This window comes from Callithrix jacchus, chromosome 6 (genome assembly GCF_049354715.1).
Source record: "Callithrix jacchus isolate 240 chromosome 6, calJac240_pri, whole genome shotgun sequence".
Taxonomy (NCBI): Eukaryota; Metazoa; Chordata; class Mammalia; order Primates; family Cebidae; genus Callithrix; species Callithrix jacchus.
Window position 1 is genome coordinate 9466832 of NC_133507.1, and position 16854 is coordinate 9483685.

A 16854-nucleotide genomic window follows, 5' to 3' on the forward strand; every position below is an offset into this window, starting at 1 on the left:
TTTAGATATTTTGTTTGCAAGGAGCTTTTTCTCCCAATAATATCATAATGCATGGGGCCAGAATTGACAAGACTGACTTTCAGCTGGATTCTTCTGTATTCCAGAATAGAAAAAAAAAAAGCTTCGAATAATAAACAATTACTATCTTCTGTGTGTGGTGATTAATAATTTATTAGGCAATTATTTGTAGAACTCATGGGATAATAAAATTGGGTTGTTCTAAGATTTGAGAACATTCCAGAATGAAGACAAGGACTTCAGTTTGTTTTGCTCACTACTGAATCTCCCATGCCTAGAATGGTGCCTGGCACCAGTGCATAGAGACCCTTTAAATCGTTTCAAATGAATGAATGACTAAAACACTTGAGTAAAGCTAGGCCCAGAGTCCTTTCAGTCTGAGCACGCAGAGCAGGGTGTAACAGCAAGCCAGAGTATGTCCTGCTGTGCACCAAACAACAGAATCTGAATTATATTCTCCGTTTTGGGGGGTTTGTTCATGTTTGCAAATTATGTTAAAAACAAAGGAATACCTTTTTCTTAAGCAATTTTTAGTCCATGGTTTTCTTTCTGTGTTTGGACGTAAAAGTCTCTAGCACTGACACAGCATTCAATAGTTTCATTAGCTCATTCCGATCCCTTGGTCCCCACATTATTCCTCTAAGGTGGGTGGCAAACATTCTCTCGATATACCCTTTTACACGGGGGTCAGAGTGCAGTGCTTATGCCTACGTAGCTAAAAGGCAGCAGAACTGGATCTTCTGTTTTCAGCCTCCTGCCCTTCCTACCGTATCCGATTGCTTTGACACTGCGCTGTCCTTTCCTTCCTGCAAGGGATTGTATGAGATCATCTAGCAGAAGCTATCCGCTGGTCACATCTGGCCTGTGGGCCAGATGGCTTTATTTGGCTCTCAGGATATTCATCCACAATTGGTTTAAATTTACTTCGAAGCATTGGTCAACATTTTTTAAAGCCTAGCGATTTCCCATCAAAATCCTGAGTCTGCACGTTTTCTCTGGAAGCATCAGCCAGATCTTGGTTACACCTGGCCCTTCGGGACATAATATGTGTTTTTCCGTCTGCTGCATTCATACAGCTTCCACTTCTTTCCTCAGCACTGAAACTGAGGGTCAGTTTTATGCCATTTTATTTTTCATATAATAGAATTAAGAAGAAATGGAAATGTTTCCTTTATTTATTTCTTAAGACAAAGTCCTGCTCTGTTGCCCAGGCTGGAATGCAGTGGCATGATCTTGGCTCACTGCAACCTCTGCCCCTGAGGATCCAGTGATTCTCCTACCTCAGCCTTCCAAGTAGCTGGGATCACAGGTGCCTGCCACCACATCTGGCTAATTTTTGTATTTTTATTAGAGACAGGGTTTCACCATGCTGGCCAGGTTGGTCTCAAACTCCTGACCTCAGGTGATCCACCTGCCTCGGCCTCCCGGAGTGCTGGGATTACAGGCATGAACCACCATGCCCGGCAGGAAATGTTTCTTATATTTATTTGGGAAATAAAAGATCAAGAGGGCTGGCATTTTTCATGAGCACATTTCTTTCTGGATGTGGAAAAGGTTACCATAGGTTTAAAGTACAAAACATGCCTATGTTAAAATCTCACTGTGAAACAGACCTGGCCCGCTAGGTCATGTATGTTTCTTTTCTGGCTTGGGTAGAACTTCGATTTGTAACCTTTGAGCTAAATCTTTCATTCACATTGTTTCCAATTTTAAATCATAGCCCACAATTTCTACTTCCCAAAAGAGAAGCAATCATCATCATCATCATCATCATATTTTGCAATTGTTATTTTTTGTTATTGAAATGATTTTGGATCAGTTTGAAATAGGCTTTCTATGTGATTAAATGTAAAAATGAATGGCTAACACCTGTCTGAGCTCTTCCTGCATTGTCTTCTGGAGCTCTCAGAAAGATCATGCAAAATGTCAGAAAATGCACTAGCCCAAGTTCTTATCCACACTTTGCTTCTAATTTTAGGTTTTGGACAAGTCACTAAAATTTGGGGGGTTTTAGTTCCCCATAGGAAAAATGAGATTGGATTTAATTTTAACTATACCACTCTACCTGGTGCCTAGGAAGTCCTAAGTACATTTTAGCTAAACAGGTGAGCTCATACACACAACCTGAATGCATGGATTGCTGCCAACTTACGGAGAATTGATCTTTCTCCGTAACTTAGAGATCTGGGATAGTAATTGTGTGTGTGTGTGTGTGTGTGTGTGTGTGTGTGTGATTCCATAAGCAAAAGAGGTAAATTCCCTGGATCCAGGTCTCATGGCAGAATTTCGCATCCCCAGTACTGAAGCTCTTGTAACTCAATCTCCCTGTCTCTCGTTTGCCTGCCTGTCTGACTCTGTTCTTTATCACTCATTTATTCATTTCATCCCTTTCCAGACTGATATTTATGGACTGGCAAAGAAGTGTAACTTGACAGAGCGCCAGGTGGAAAGATGGTTTAGGAGTCGGCGGAATCAAGAGAGGCCTTCCCGCCTGAAGAAATTCCAGGAAGCTTGGTAAGGAGGATGGGCCAAACTTGAGCAGTGCTGCCGTCCTGTCTGGAGCAGAGTGGTCCTTGCAGAGAGAATACCGCCAGGGCAGCAGAGGGAGGGTTCAGACCCAGCTCTGTCACCCACCCATGTGGTGTTTTAGGTGCCTCACATTTGCTTTCTCTGCTTCCTCCACTCCTTTGTTAATCGAGGAAGATCTGAACTCCGTTTATCGGGCAGCCTCCTGGACTAGAGTAGGTTCAGAGAGGCTCCATGCCATGAACTCTCTAAGATGAACAAGAGACCTTATATACTCAGCCTGAAGCCCAGAAAAGTCATAAAAACGTCGTAACTGGTGGTTCTCTTTTCTTAGGGTCAGCATTGGCCCTAAGAACTTTATTGCCTGTTGCCAACCATGGACTTTATCATGTTGCCAACCGGACCTTATCACCTGTTGCCAACCATGACAATTGTAAGAGCAGAGAATGTCTGCAAGGATGCGTGTTCCCTCTCGGAACGCTGAAAAGGCCTCTGTGTGGCGCAGCTCATGACCCCAGCCCTGCTGTGAGAGGTTCACAGCCCATCCATCCTCTTGGTTCCCCGGCAGGCTTGGTAAGAGGATTAGAATGAGCTAGGGCCTCCAGTGGGGTTTTTTCAGAGCTGGCTACTTTGAGTCCATTCTGAGGGCAAGGAGATTGCAGTGGATTTATTTTTAGTTTCATTTGAGTTCTACTTTTCTCCCCCCTCCTGTGGGATACTGTAGTACTTTAGGGCTCTCTCTTGTGGCAGAAACTGACACCTGTGCCAAATAATGGTGGGCCAGGTTATTGCTCTCACTTTGTTTCCAGACGAATGTGTATGAGTTGGGCTGTGTTCAGTGCCACATTCTACACACCAGCAGTGTTGCATCTTCCTGCCCGTTTCTTAGGGCCCTCCCTCACACTGTCCAGTGACTTCCACCAGACTTTTATGTTTTGAAGCCGAAATGAGTAAGGGAGCTGATGTGAGACCCTCAAATAAGCAAACAGAGGCTGCGGAAGGCTAAACTTTAACGACTTCCTTTGATTCATCTGTATGTTCCCTATCTTATACCCAGCTGTGAAACCGGGTGACGTTTAGAGAGAGAGACCCGTTCTTCAGGATGGCCCCAACACTCACTCACTCCTCACCACAGGCTTCCATTGCCTTTCTCACAGCGGCTTGAGGTGTAGGAGTTTGACCAGCATCTTCTGGTTTTTAGGTCTTGGAAGTTTGGTAAATATAATATTGATTTGCTGCTGATTTCAGCTTGGCACAAATATATCTCTTTAACCATCAGCACAAAACAGTACAAGATGGAGCTCATCTCACATTACATCCTCCTTTTTCTTGCTCTCATTCATTCATTTGTTCATTCTTGCTAACAGATGATTCTTAAAGTCCCCAAGCAGGGACTAATTCAACACCTCTGAGCTCAATCATATTTTAGTGAAATTTTCTGGCAATTTTTTATACATTACAGTGCTTTATGGGTTATAATTGTTCACTCCACCTGCCAATGATGTGAGATAGTCAGGGAAGGTGGGGTTACCCTGCTTCAATGAGAAATTGTACATCCTTCTAGTTTAAGGGTCTCTTAGGTGTTTGAATGGCTGTGGCAGTCAGATCTTCTGACTCCTATTCTGATACTGTTTCTTGTTCCATCACACTGCACTGGCACCTAATGCTTACCTCTCAGCAAGCAGAGGATCCCCAAATTGAGTAATATTTGGGCACCTGGCCATGTCAGTAAGCCTCCTGACATTTGTGACAGAGTTCAGGCTGGAGAAGGGAATTTCGAGTTACCTTTATCAGTCCGGCAGGTAATGCAGAGGTACAGGCTGGTATCTTCTCTGTGCAGAGCACTGTGTTAGATTTTGTGGAGTTCTAGAGTTTAAGAGGGAAGTAACGTGTGAGTCATGGCCACCAGCCTTAAACAGTCAATTAGGGAGGCCAGTTTTTCACACACAAAACCATAACATCTATTGTCACACCACCCGAGTGGCACACGTGAGCATATACCAACAGATACGACGTCATGTTTAGGTGTGTTGTGGGAATTGAGAGGCAATGGCATCAGCATGGCTGGAGAAGTTAAAGGCTTTCTAGAGAAGGGAAGACATAGGTTGGACCTTGAAGAATGGGTTGCATTTCCATAAGAAAAGAAAGCAGGGTTTGAGGCAGTATTTTCAAATAAGGCGAAGACACAAAGCAGGACACAGTAGGTGGGCCCATGAATCAAATTTAAGCTTTATTTGATTCTTTAGCAATGCCACATGTTTATTCTAAATTAAAAGTTACTGGCTAGATAAACAGACTAAACCTAATGCCATGTGCTGTTTAATTGTACAGGGACTCTGCTTTTTTAAAATCAGCTGTGGGATGTGCTACAGAAATCATACCATGAGATACCTAACTTCAGGCCTTTTGGAAATCTCTGGGAACTTCTTTCTTATACCAGCTCCTAAGATTACTTTCCAACAGGCAGAAATTCCTCTGTAACATCCGGGTGGACAAGCCCCCAGGCATCGTGAGCTCAGTGTGTTGCTTCCTGGGTGTTGCTTCCTTCATGGTGACCCTTGTACCCTATTCCACAGCCTTCAGGATTTTAATACATAAGGGTCCTTTTCAAAAAAATACCAAATTCCACATTTGCTGATCACTTTTTCATTTAAAAATACACATTTTAACTTAGCAATGAGAAGGGACTCCCAAGTCCATAGGTATCCAGGTAGGAGAACTCCTCGGTGTGGGAGAAAGGGCTCTCCCTGGCTGGGTGGATGCAGCCTCACCCTCCTCTGACCCATGCAGTCCATGCCTCGTTCCACGCAGCATCCCTACCACCAACCCCCGCCTGGTCCTGGCAGTGTTTCTCATGCTCTGCTCAATTTCTCCCTGATTGCCCTTCCAGTCCCTCCTTTCACTCTCACCATTGCTGCCTAACCAGTTCATTTCTGAACGATTTTCCAGTGCGTTTTCTCCCTTCCCATGATTATACTATCTAATTCTTTCCTGGAAAAAAAAAGTTTTATTATTTTAGGGTCATTTAATATGATTGAAATGACATTGACAACGACTTTATCATTCATCTTTTCAGTGAAGTGCAGCAATTCTCTGAATTTAGAATGTCAAGACCCCTTGTTCTCTTAAAAACTCTTGAAGATCCCAAAGAATATTGATGTGTGTTATACCTGCTGACAATTACTATATTAGAAGTTAAAACTGAGATATTTATAAAACGGGAGAATATATGAACGCACATTTCATCAGTGCAATTTTATTCAGCGCAATACCGTGATCGCATGTCACATGACCTCACTTGTGGGAAAATGAGAGGGAGAAAAGCAAATAAGTATTAGTATCATTATGAAGATATTCTGACCTCAGGGTTCCCTGGCACACACTTTGAGAACCCCTGGTATAGGCCTTCTCTGAGTAGGATTTGTCCAGAAACATGTGAGACTTGGCTGTATTCTTGCATCTGAGTATTACTGCCCAACCTTGGGTGAGTTTTGTGATCTCTCTTAGCTTCAATTTCCTTTAGGAAATTGGCTGTTAGCAACAGTCTGTAGCATCAGCTTCATAATCTTGTAAAAACAGAAATGTGATTTGTAAGTATTTTGGCATGTTTCTCAAAAAGGTAAGAGTGCTTTATTGTAAGCATGATTGCAATATCAGTATCTTTTTTATTTAATAAAATACGATTTTTTATTTAATAAAAGATTTTTACTTAATAGCAAATATTCAGTGTTTAGATTCCTGATTGTCTCACAATTTTCTTTACAGTTTGTTGATTTGAATCAGGATCTAAATAAGATCCATTTGTTGCAATTGGTAGACATGTCTTTTCATTCTCTTAGTCTATAGTTCTTTCCCCAAACATGAGGAAAATCTTTTCTTTCAAAACCTGCTTTTGGGACAGAAGACTAAACTCTGGCCACCTTTTAACTGGGAAATAAATGGAGATAAGAGAAATAATTAGACTAATTAAATTCCTTCTTGGTAATACTAATATCAACCCACTGTTTATTGTGTGCCTGGAACCGGGCTAGCCATTCTAATAATAATGGCTACCCTTTACTGTTGCTTACTTTATACTAGACCTATTATCACAGATTTTCAGTTCTTTTCACATTTGAGGTAGTATCGTTATTCTCATTTTTCAGATGAGAAAGTCAGGCTTCCTGAGGTTAAATGATTTACCTAAGGTTGTGGCCATCTATTAAGTGGGGCAGAGCCAGGATAGAAACTTAGATTTGTCTGACTCCAAAATGTGTGTTCTTTGTAAACTCTGCCACGCCTAATCATTTTCTCCTCAAATCCCTGTCACGTTTACAAGAAAATAAAGATTTTTCTTTCTTTTGGCAGCTGGAGATTTGCATTTTACTTAATCATTACTGTTGCTGGAATTGCATTTCTTTATGATGTAAGTTATCTTTTTATATCTTTGAATGGAATTTGTCTTTCATGTTTGAGATTCTTGTCTGTTAATTCCTTTAGGATATAATACTTTCAATAAGATAACCAGTTTTAGAGATTTTGCTCAAGATTCAAGACTTCTCTCAATTATTGCTACAGACATCTCAGGATTTTTTTATTCTTATAGAAGCAATACTATAATTAATACAGAAATAATTTTGCTCATATAGTCACTTGTTTGAAACAATTTCCTCTATGAGACAGCACTATTTACTTACCTTAGGTTCACTAGTAGTGAATTTCACAGAGGTGTTATATAGGAATATGTAAAACAAAATTCCCTAAAGAGGGAGAAATATGTGCAATAGAAGCAAAATAATATGGCAAAGGACGATTTCCTGTGCATTTTTGCCTGCTATAAATGACATAAGGAGGAGCTTAGGTTTTCTGCCAAAATTGGCCTTCGACACTGACAAATTTATTTCTCCAATGTTGACTTTTTTTTTTCCAGAAACCTTGGTTATATGACCTAGGGGAGGTTTGGAATGGCTATCCCAAGCAGGTGAGTCCCCTCTGATGTTTCCTCCCCTTACTTCAACATTGAGGTCCCTCAAATTATCTCCTTAGTTAGGTCTTGGTCCCCTGCTACTTTGTCCACTACTGTGTCATCCCTGGCACTTATTCTACTTGAGCTTCCTCATCCTTATGGACCCTCATTTGTCTCATTTCTTTAGTTTATTTACAGTTAATGTAATTACATATTTGGGTTTAAAGCTACCATTTTATTATTTATTTTTTACTTGAACCACTTGATGCATTTTCTTTTATACTCCCTTCTTGCTTTCCTATGGACAGTCAAGTTATTTTTTTAAAATACTGTTGTTTTTCCTCCCTCATATTGACATTTCAGTTATGTATACTTTTGTTCTTCTAGTAATTATCTTATTACTGTGTATGTCCTTCACTTATTAGTCTGAATACAGATTGATGTTCTTACCTCTTTCCACTCATTGAAAGGTCTTTAGAATATACCATACATCCTCCTCCTTCAAATATTTAAAACCTTACAAGTCATTTCTATTATTGTTTTATGAATCTGTCAAGTTACCCTTTTTGTGCTATTCCTTGCTTCCTATATTTCCATGTTTCCATCTGGGATTATTATTCTTCTGGCTGAGGGAGTACCTTTGCTATTTTTTTAATGGTAGGTGTGCCAGATTTTGTTACTCAGAAAAATGTTATCATATTGCCTTTGATTTTTAAAGGATATTTTTGCTGGGTATAGAATTCTAGATTAGCAGTTATTTTCCTCACTTTTAATGATGTTATTTCATTGTCTTCTAGATCTCATCAGTTTTATAAGAATTCAGCTGTCACTTTTATTTTTGCTTCTTTGAATATAATGTCTTTTTTTCTTTTTGCCCAATTTTAATATTTTGTCTTATCTTTCAGTTTTATTATGATATACATAAATGTGCTTATCTTTGAATTTATCCTGCTTAATGTCTGTAGAACATCTTGAATCTGTGACTTGATGTCTTCAGTCATTTTGGGAAAGTTCTTATCCATTGGTTCTGTTCTATTCTCTTTCCAGACTCCTCTGAAATTCCAGTTACAAATTTGCTGCTATACTAGACCTTTACACTAGGCCCCTTACGTGTCTTATGCTTTTAAAAATATTTCCCATTCTCTTGCCTCTCTGTGCTTCAGTCTGTTGGGAGACAATTCTACACAGGTCTCTTGCATACCCTGTGAATTGGAGCACTGACTGCTTTTTGTTTTAGATGATCTTTTCAGGGATGTTTGTATAGCAAACAGCCATAGAAGATAGAGATAATGTCTCCCTGTGGAGCAAAGAGTAAGCAGGTTATTGTCCATTATAAAAGGTCAGGTTCTCTAGCTCAGGGTTCCTCTCTTATAACACAACCCACAATGTGATGTTGAAGTCTCCCACTTAGATAGATCAACGAGACAGAAAATTAATAAGGATATCCAGGACTTGAACTCAGATCCGGAACAAGTAAACTTAATAAACATTTATAGAACTCTCCACTTTAAATACACAAAATATACATTCTTGTCAGTACCACATCACACCTACTCATAGGTTTAAATGAAATATTGATTGGCCATTATTAAGCACAATTATTGGCATAAAAGAGGTTTTCAATACCCATTTTTAGAATAAAGCAACATTCCCATTCTCTCTCCCTCTTTTTCTTCCTCTTTCTTCCTCTCCTTCACTCCTTTTTTTTTCTTTCTTTCCTTCTTTCCTTTCTTTAAAAAATAAATAAAAAGAAAAAAAAAAAACACAACCCACAATGTGTGCAGTTATCATCTGACCCTTAGCCCTATGAGGATGGGGAAAGGGAAGATTGGCCCAAATACTAGTACTCTGGTTACTGCTATTAATGTGAGTCACAAACTACCTGCTGTCTACCCGGGTTTCTACTATCTTCTACCAGCATTCATGGAACTTGTGGCAAACTCACTTGTTAGCTTGCAACTAGGGTAAAATGTCAGACACTTCATTGTTCTGGATATTTTCTACTTTCCTGTCCTCCAGTTCACTGGTGCTTTTCTTAAGCAGTATCTAATCTACTATTAAACACGCCTTTTTAGTTCTTAATTTCAGTTATTATATTTGTCAGTTCTCAAATTTTTATTTTTTAATGGATCCCAGTTCTCTACTGCAGTTTTTTCCTTTGAGCTGTTTTTGAAATTATTTTAAAATCAGTCTGATAAGTCTCATCTCTTGATCACCTGTGGATCTGTTTTCTCTCTTGCTCCTGTCTCCTTATGCTTGATAGCTGTTAATGAAATGACAGACATTGTATATAAAAAAGTACAGATGGTCAGGATGATATTATCTTCCTTCACAGAGAACTTACTTTCACTTCTGTTAGGTGTTAGAATAGGGGCAGATCACCTTTAATTTTTTTTTTTGTTGTTTTTTTTGAGATGAAGTTTCGCTCTTGTTACCCAGACTGGAGTGCAAAGGTGCGATCTCAGCTCACCTCAGCCTCCTCCTCCTGGGTTCAGGCAATTCTCCTGCCTCAGCCTCCTGAGTAGCTGGGACTACAGGCACGCGCCACCATGCCCAGCTAATTTTTTGTATTTGTAGTAGAGACGGGGTTTCACCATATTGACCAGGATGGTCTCGATCTCTTGACCTTGTGATCCACACCCCTCGGCCTCCCAAAGTGCTGGGATTACAGGCTTGAGCCACCATGCCCGGCCTACCTTTAATTATTGATTGAGCTGATTCAAGGTATCTTTGTAAGGCAAGTATATTTCCAACTTACTCATATTCTAGCGTATTCTTCTTCAGTGATAAAGATTACAGTGTTTACCATGACTCCTTATTCTTAGCTGAAACACCAATTTACTTCCTAGTACTCTGATATTACAGACACTGCTGCTTAACTTCTGCTGTTTCATAGTTACTTGGCTCCATACTGCTTACAAATTGGCATATACAGAGTTTATGATAGGTATAGGATGGTATTCTTTGAATTTATTCTTAGGGCCTACAGTACTTCTTGAAAAATAGGGTTCACTTGAAACAAAAGGTTCACGCTAATGTATTTTTCTTCTCTTCAGGATCTTGACTCCACAGGTTCTGGATGCCCTACTTGCTCTCTGATGCCTTCAATAGATATTCTTTCTTGTCTTTTATCTAGATTTTTAAGTTGTTCTTAAAAATCTGTCTCATTCTTTTATGGCCTTATCAAGGATGATGAGTTGACCCAAAAATTAGTTATTTTAATATGTTAGCCTCAGAATTAAAGAATTAAAGAAGATTAGACCATAAGGGACCTAGGAATTATCTAGGCCAAACCCCAGGCCTATCATCTTCCATCACCAACTTACTCATATCTTCTCAGGTGTATCAGTTATCTGTTGCAAACTCACAAACCATCTTCAAAACTTAGTGCCTTCAGATAACAAGCATTTATTTGCTCTTGATTTAGCTGTCAATTTAGGCTCAGCTAAGCAGTTTTTCTGCTCTGTATGGTGTCAACTGAGTTCATTCATGCGTTTTCAGACAATTGGGAGGCTGGCTAGGGAATAATGGCTCAAGTCCATGGTGACTTCATTCATAGTGTTGGCAGTCAGCACCTCGATTCTCTTTTTTGTGGCCCCTTCAGCAGGATGGCTCAGGATTCTTACACGGTACTTATAAAGTCTCTGCATGCATCACATTTTCTTATGTCTCCTTGACCAAAGACCAGGATCAAGTCCATAGTCAGTGTTGGAGGAGACTGTACAAGGGCTTGGATATCAGAAGGCAGCATTCATTGGGAGCATTAAGTGAGAGTCTAGCACACCACGTAATGTAATGTCTCAACTTAGCTAAAATAAATACCACCACCCCCACTATAAAATTATTAAGAACATTCTATCAAATTTTTATTCTTTTATTCAGAAGATATTTTTAGAATTCTTAAACAATTATACATATTTTACTACTGTTCTATTTGAGAATGGGCTAATTCTGATCACCAGCCTGTCACCAGAAAAGAGGTTAGGACATCGGATTTTGAGTAGTATTTAAGAAACATTAATCAAAGTAAATCATGGGACCAGCAGGAAAGAATTCCCATTGTTTCTAAGTAAAGATTTATCATTAAAAAAAATGTAAGCTTAACTCTAAATAAACTAAAGTAAGGCACTTACACCTGTGGTAGTTGTATTTCACTTTTGAAACAAAACATTTAACTTGGTTTTGGAATACTTGTCTACGCTTTTAGAAATGAAATGCCTTGAGATATCATCTTTAATTTCTTTGTGGAAATGTAAATTGAAATAAAAATCAGTGTTGTTTTATGGAATCCGGTGGGATATAACTAGGCATAAGTAGTAGGTTTTAGTGCATTAAAATGAATTGCTTCTATGATGGCATTTAAAGTAGTGCCTTTAATTCCTTCTTTTCCTCAGCCCCTGCTGCCATCCCAGTACTGGTACTACATTCTAGAAATGAGTTTCTATTGGTCGCTGTTATTTAGACTTGGCTTTGATGTCAAAAGAAAGGTAAGTGTCTTATTTACAAAGCTTCTTTATTAATTTCTTCAAAAATTTCCATCTCCATGCCCCAGATTATAATCTTTAATTTAGGTTTTTCTGTGTATTTGGGTCCGGTTTATTGCTTTTGCGTGCTTTCTAGTACATAGAATAGTGCTAATTATACTCACGCTTTGGTGCTTTGGTAATACATCTCCTTTATGTGTCTGCTTTGGTTTGTGAATGTAATGCCCGCCAATGCAAAGAAGAAACATGTTAGTCATGTCAATTCTGCAGCCACGTCTTCTCGTTAGTGCAAAACCACCTTATATACAACTTTTTTATGTTTTCAAAGACACTGAAAACATTTTCCCCTTAATTCATCAAATATATTTATGAGCAAATAAAATAAAACAAAGTGCCCTTGCTTTGGGCACTATTAGCTTTGCTTTATTTTCAGGGAAACTCCGTCACAGGCATGAGGAAGGCCACTTCTGAGGTCACAAAGTGAGGTATCTCAGAAACTGTTTGCTTGTTACTGATTCCTGATTACTGATCCAGCAAACCATGTTACAGCCTGAATGCAATCATCAGATTTTGTCATACATGTAAGCAACTCAGATCAAATGATGAATGCTCTTGGCATAAATTCATAAATTACATCATAAGTAGGCTGGTTTGCAGCAAAATCTGTATGAGAAATACAATGGCGGTTAATAATGTTGGATAAACCAGGTTAGCTTGATTAAATGTTTCAGCTGAGTGATGGCGGCCATTTCCCGTTACTAAGGGGACACACTACAGTTAATTGCACATCTTAAGACGTGAAGAATATAAATGTAAGAACATACTGTGAAAAACTCTGAGAGAAATAATCATCATTTCCATATAACTCAATAATAGCCAAAGATTAACTGTCCTAACTTTAGGCAAGGAATACATCAACATTTAATCAGTTGAGTCATTTTCTCAAGGGATAGAGTTGAAAATAATCATTTTTTAGAATGTCTTTATATACAGGTAGGTCGATCTTGTATTTCACCCACCTTTGATTTTGCTGTAGTTGACTTCCCTTTTATTATTTACAGGTGTATTGAACATCTTCTCAAAAATTAAATATAGATATATGTGATATGTCTTATAAAGATGGATTTTCAGAAACATAAAGCTACTGGGAGGTGACTAAAGCACAGGGCCCAGAGTTGGGTCTCCGGGGTTTGAATTCCTGGCCTCTCCACACACTAACATCTCCAGCTAGTTGGTTAAACTCTCTAAACTTGATTTCCTCATCTATAAAATGGAGTTAAAGATAGTTCCTATCTTCTCTGGTTGTTGTGTGGATTAAGCAGGTTAATCTATATAAAATACTTCCTGATATACAGCAGGTGCTCAATAAATTGAGCTATTATTGATATTGTATTTGCTTTGGTCATGAGAAAACCAAAATCTTTAAGTTTTTTTAAACATCTTTATTGAGATATCCAGATATAACACAATTAAACTGTTTAAAGTGTGCATTCGGTGGTTTTTAAAATATATTCAGAGTTGTGCAATCATCACCACAGTCAATTTTAGAATATTTGTATCATCCCAAGAAGAAATCCTATGCCCTTTAGCAGTCACTCCCCATTTCTCTCAGCCTCCTGGACCTTGGCAACCACAAATCTTCTTTGTCTCTATAAATGTCTCGATTCTGGCTATTTCATATAAATGGAATTATACAATATGCGGTCTTTTATGTTTGCCATGTTTCACTTAGTGTAATATTTTCCAGGTTCATCCATGTTATGGCATGTATCAGTACTGCATTACTTTTTATTGCTAAGTAATAGTCCATTGTACAGATGGATGAATTTTATTTATCCTCTTATCAGTTGATGGACATTTGGGTTGTTTTCTGCATTTGGCTGCAGTGAATAATGCTATGGATATTCATACACAAGTTTTTTGCATGAACGTATATTTTCATTCCACCTAAGAGTGGAATTGCTGGGCCAGATGGTAATTCTGCCTGATCTTTTGAAGAACTGTTTAACAAAGTTCTTCAAAACGGTTAACTGTTTGTCAGACTGTTTAACAAAGCAGCTACACCATTTTGCATTCCTACCAGCATTGTATTAGAGTTCCAGTTTCTCCACATCCTTGTCAACACTTGCTATTGTTCATCTTTTTTATTATAGCCATCCTAGTGGGTGTGAAGTGGTATCTCGTTGTGGTTTTGGTTTATATTCTCCTGATGGCTAATGACTGAACATGGTTTCATGTGTGAATTGGCCATTTGTATATTTTCTTTGCAGGAAACCTTTACGTTTTTATTACACTCAGTGACAGTAGCTTTCCTTAAACTAGATTTTCTTATTTCATGGGCACTAACTTATATAATGGTTGCGAAGATTTATTATATCAATCTTCTATTCTTTTTTGGGAATAGGCAGGGGATAAACAATAACGTAGGTGTATACAGTAACAAGCTGTGTGTGTCTGCATTCGTTGTGTGTTGGGGGGCAGTGTGTGTGTATACAAATATCCAATGTCAGAATGGTATCTCAAAGTCAAATGACTTCATCAGCAAGAATAATACTTATCTTAGCTCCTTCACACGGACTGTGTTTAAGAATTAAAAGAATTTTATAAATTTCAAAACATGCAGCTATAAGTTGTTGGTTTCATCGTCATTGTTATCTCTTCCAGTGATTGGGAAATAAATGCATTTGCTTAATGGCTTCTATTTCCCTTCGTTCTATAGGATTTTCTAGCTCATATCATCCACCACCTGGCTGCTATTAGTCTGATGAGCTTCTCTTGGTGTGCTAATTATATTCGCAGCGGGACCCTTGTGATGATTGTACATGATGTGGCTGACATTTGGCTCGAGGTAAACATTTGACATTAAAAAACTAGTAACAATACCATGTCCTGGGTGTTCGTAACTGCCCACAGAGGTAATTGTGAGCGATTTAGCAGGAGTCTCTCTCCTGAAAACACCCAAAGTCTGAGAATACCTCTAGATTCCCAGATCCTCCAAGATTACAGAAATGAAACCTCCCAGTTTAAATTTTCAATCCTTCTCCCTGGTAGTAGAGAGATGTTCATTTGTGGGATTCCACTTCTGGAAGTTGCATGCACATGCTCACTCAGAAAGTAAGATGGGATATTTGCAGAAGGAATAAACTCTAATCTTTTAAAAGGAAAACTTGGATTTATGACATTGAGGATTCTCAGATTTGGATGACACCATCTATTCACTTAGGCCAATGCTTGAATACCCATTGAATGTTCATGCTACCCCACCCTCCCCTCCCCCAGCCCAGTCCCTTGCTTTAAGGAGTAGAAGCTGATTGTTTTTAAGGCCCTCATTTTCTAAGGGAGGAAGAGGGCTTAGGGTGTTTTCTGAAGGAGTCAACATTAAAACAAGAGTCTTCCTAATCTCACCCCACACAAAATAGAAGAAACAAAGGCCCCTTGGGATTGTTTTCCGGACCTGCTTCTGTTCTGCTTTGATCCCTGTGGACCCCAGGCAGTGATGGAGTGGTTTCCTTCTCTGCCAGTCTCCTGCAGTATTTACAGCAACAGTTCCCAGAACTGCTGAGCTATTTATTTAAATATACTCATTTATAATGAATCCAGGGGAAATGATGCTAAAGCACTTCACATTTGGGATTGCTTCTTGAAAGGCTAACCATTGAATATAGGTTGATATGGAAGAAATTAAATTTAATAGAACCTTATTCTTCTAGATTGGGGTTTAGCAAACTTCTTGGCAAAAGGCCAGATAGTAAATTAAGTTTTGTGAGTCACATATGATCTCTGTCACATATTCTTTCTTTGTTTTTTTGCTTTTTTAATACCCCCTTAAAAACATGAAAACCATTCTTAAGGGCTGATTAGCTTTAGCCCATGGGCTGGATTGTAAGTTACCAAACCCTGTCGTAGAAGTCACCAGAAGTCATTTGCAGCCATTTCAAAGCAACTGGCCACGTAAAATATCCCCTGTGTACAGGATTTTGTTTCTACCTTGTATGTAATCATAATTAGACATGTAAATTCCATTCTAAAGGTCAAGATTATTATATGTGCTTCAGGGTAACAAATGCTCCGCAGGAGAAGGACTGTGCCAGTTTTTCTGCACGGCGCTCTCTGGATGCAGCCCTGGCTGCTGTAATTACCTCCTTCTCTGATTGTATCTTGGTAACCCTGACAGAAAATTAAGACCACATTGGCCCTGTCTAAGGAATTTTATACTACTCCGTTGCTTCTAAGCTCTCATGTTCAATTGCCTTTGGTGTGCGTCCAATGTAAAACAGCCTCATTGTGTTATTAGCGGGGAGTTAGATGTTCAGCCTGGGAAGAAACACGGGGTTGCCCTGCCTACCCTCCCCACCCTTCCATTGATGTGACATGATTCCCCAGGTGACTTGGGCAAATCACTTATTGTTTTGTTTTCCAGCCCCAAGTGTAACATGAGAAGTCCTATCTGTCCCTTGGGGTGTGTGGTAGACTTTAGCTCATTATCATCTGAAAACGCTGAGGGCCTTAGGTAAAAAAAGAAGAAAATTGAACTGTCCAATTTTAGAGGTTCCCTCATGAGCAAACTGTAAGAACAGTTTCATGTTGCTGATGATTGTGAATCATTCTCGATTCACTGGTTGTGATCTGACGTGGAGTTCAATAAGCAAGGCTGGTACCGTCCATCAGCTGGCAGTAGACACAGTATTAGCAAGGCTGGTACCGTCCATCAGCCGGCAGTAGACACAGTATTAGCAAGGCTGGTACCGTCCATCGGCCGGCAGTAGACACAGTATTAGCAAGGCTGGTACCGTCCAGCGGCCAGCAGTAGACACAGTATTATCAAGGCTGGTACCATCCATCGGCCGGCAGTAGACACAGTATTAGCAAGGCTGGTACCTT

General features: G+C 39.2%; 1 protein-coding gene across 12 annotated transcripts in view; it reads left to right on the top strand.

Annotated features, from left to right (window-relative positions):
• CERS3 (ceramide synthase 3) overlaps positions 1-16854 on the top strand; it is a 106144-nt gene that overhangs the window by 44267 nt on the left and 45023 nt on the right. For all 12 annotated transcript variants that reach the window (XM_035303692.3, XM_078329043.1, XM_035303694.3 and 9 more), the window contains 5 exons: positions 2414-2532; positions 6892-6949; positions 7454-7504; positions 11884-11976; positions 14693-14821. In XM_035303692.3, coding sequence (XP_035159583.3) covers positions 2414-2532; positions 6892-6949; positions 7454-7504; positions 11884-11976; positions 14693-14821 — 450 coding nt within the window. The remainder of the gene's footprint in view (positions 1-2413; positions 2533-6891; positions 6950-7453; positions 7505-11883; positions 11977-14692; positions 14822-16854) is intronic.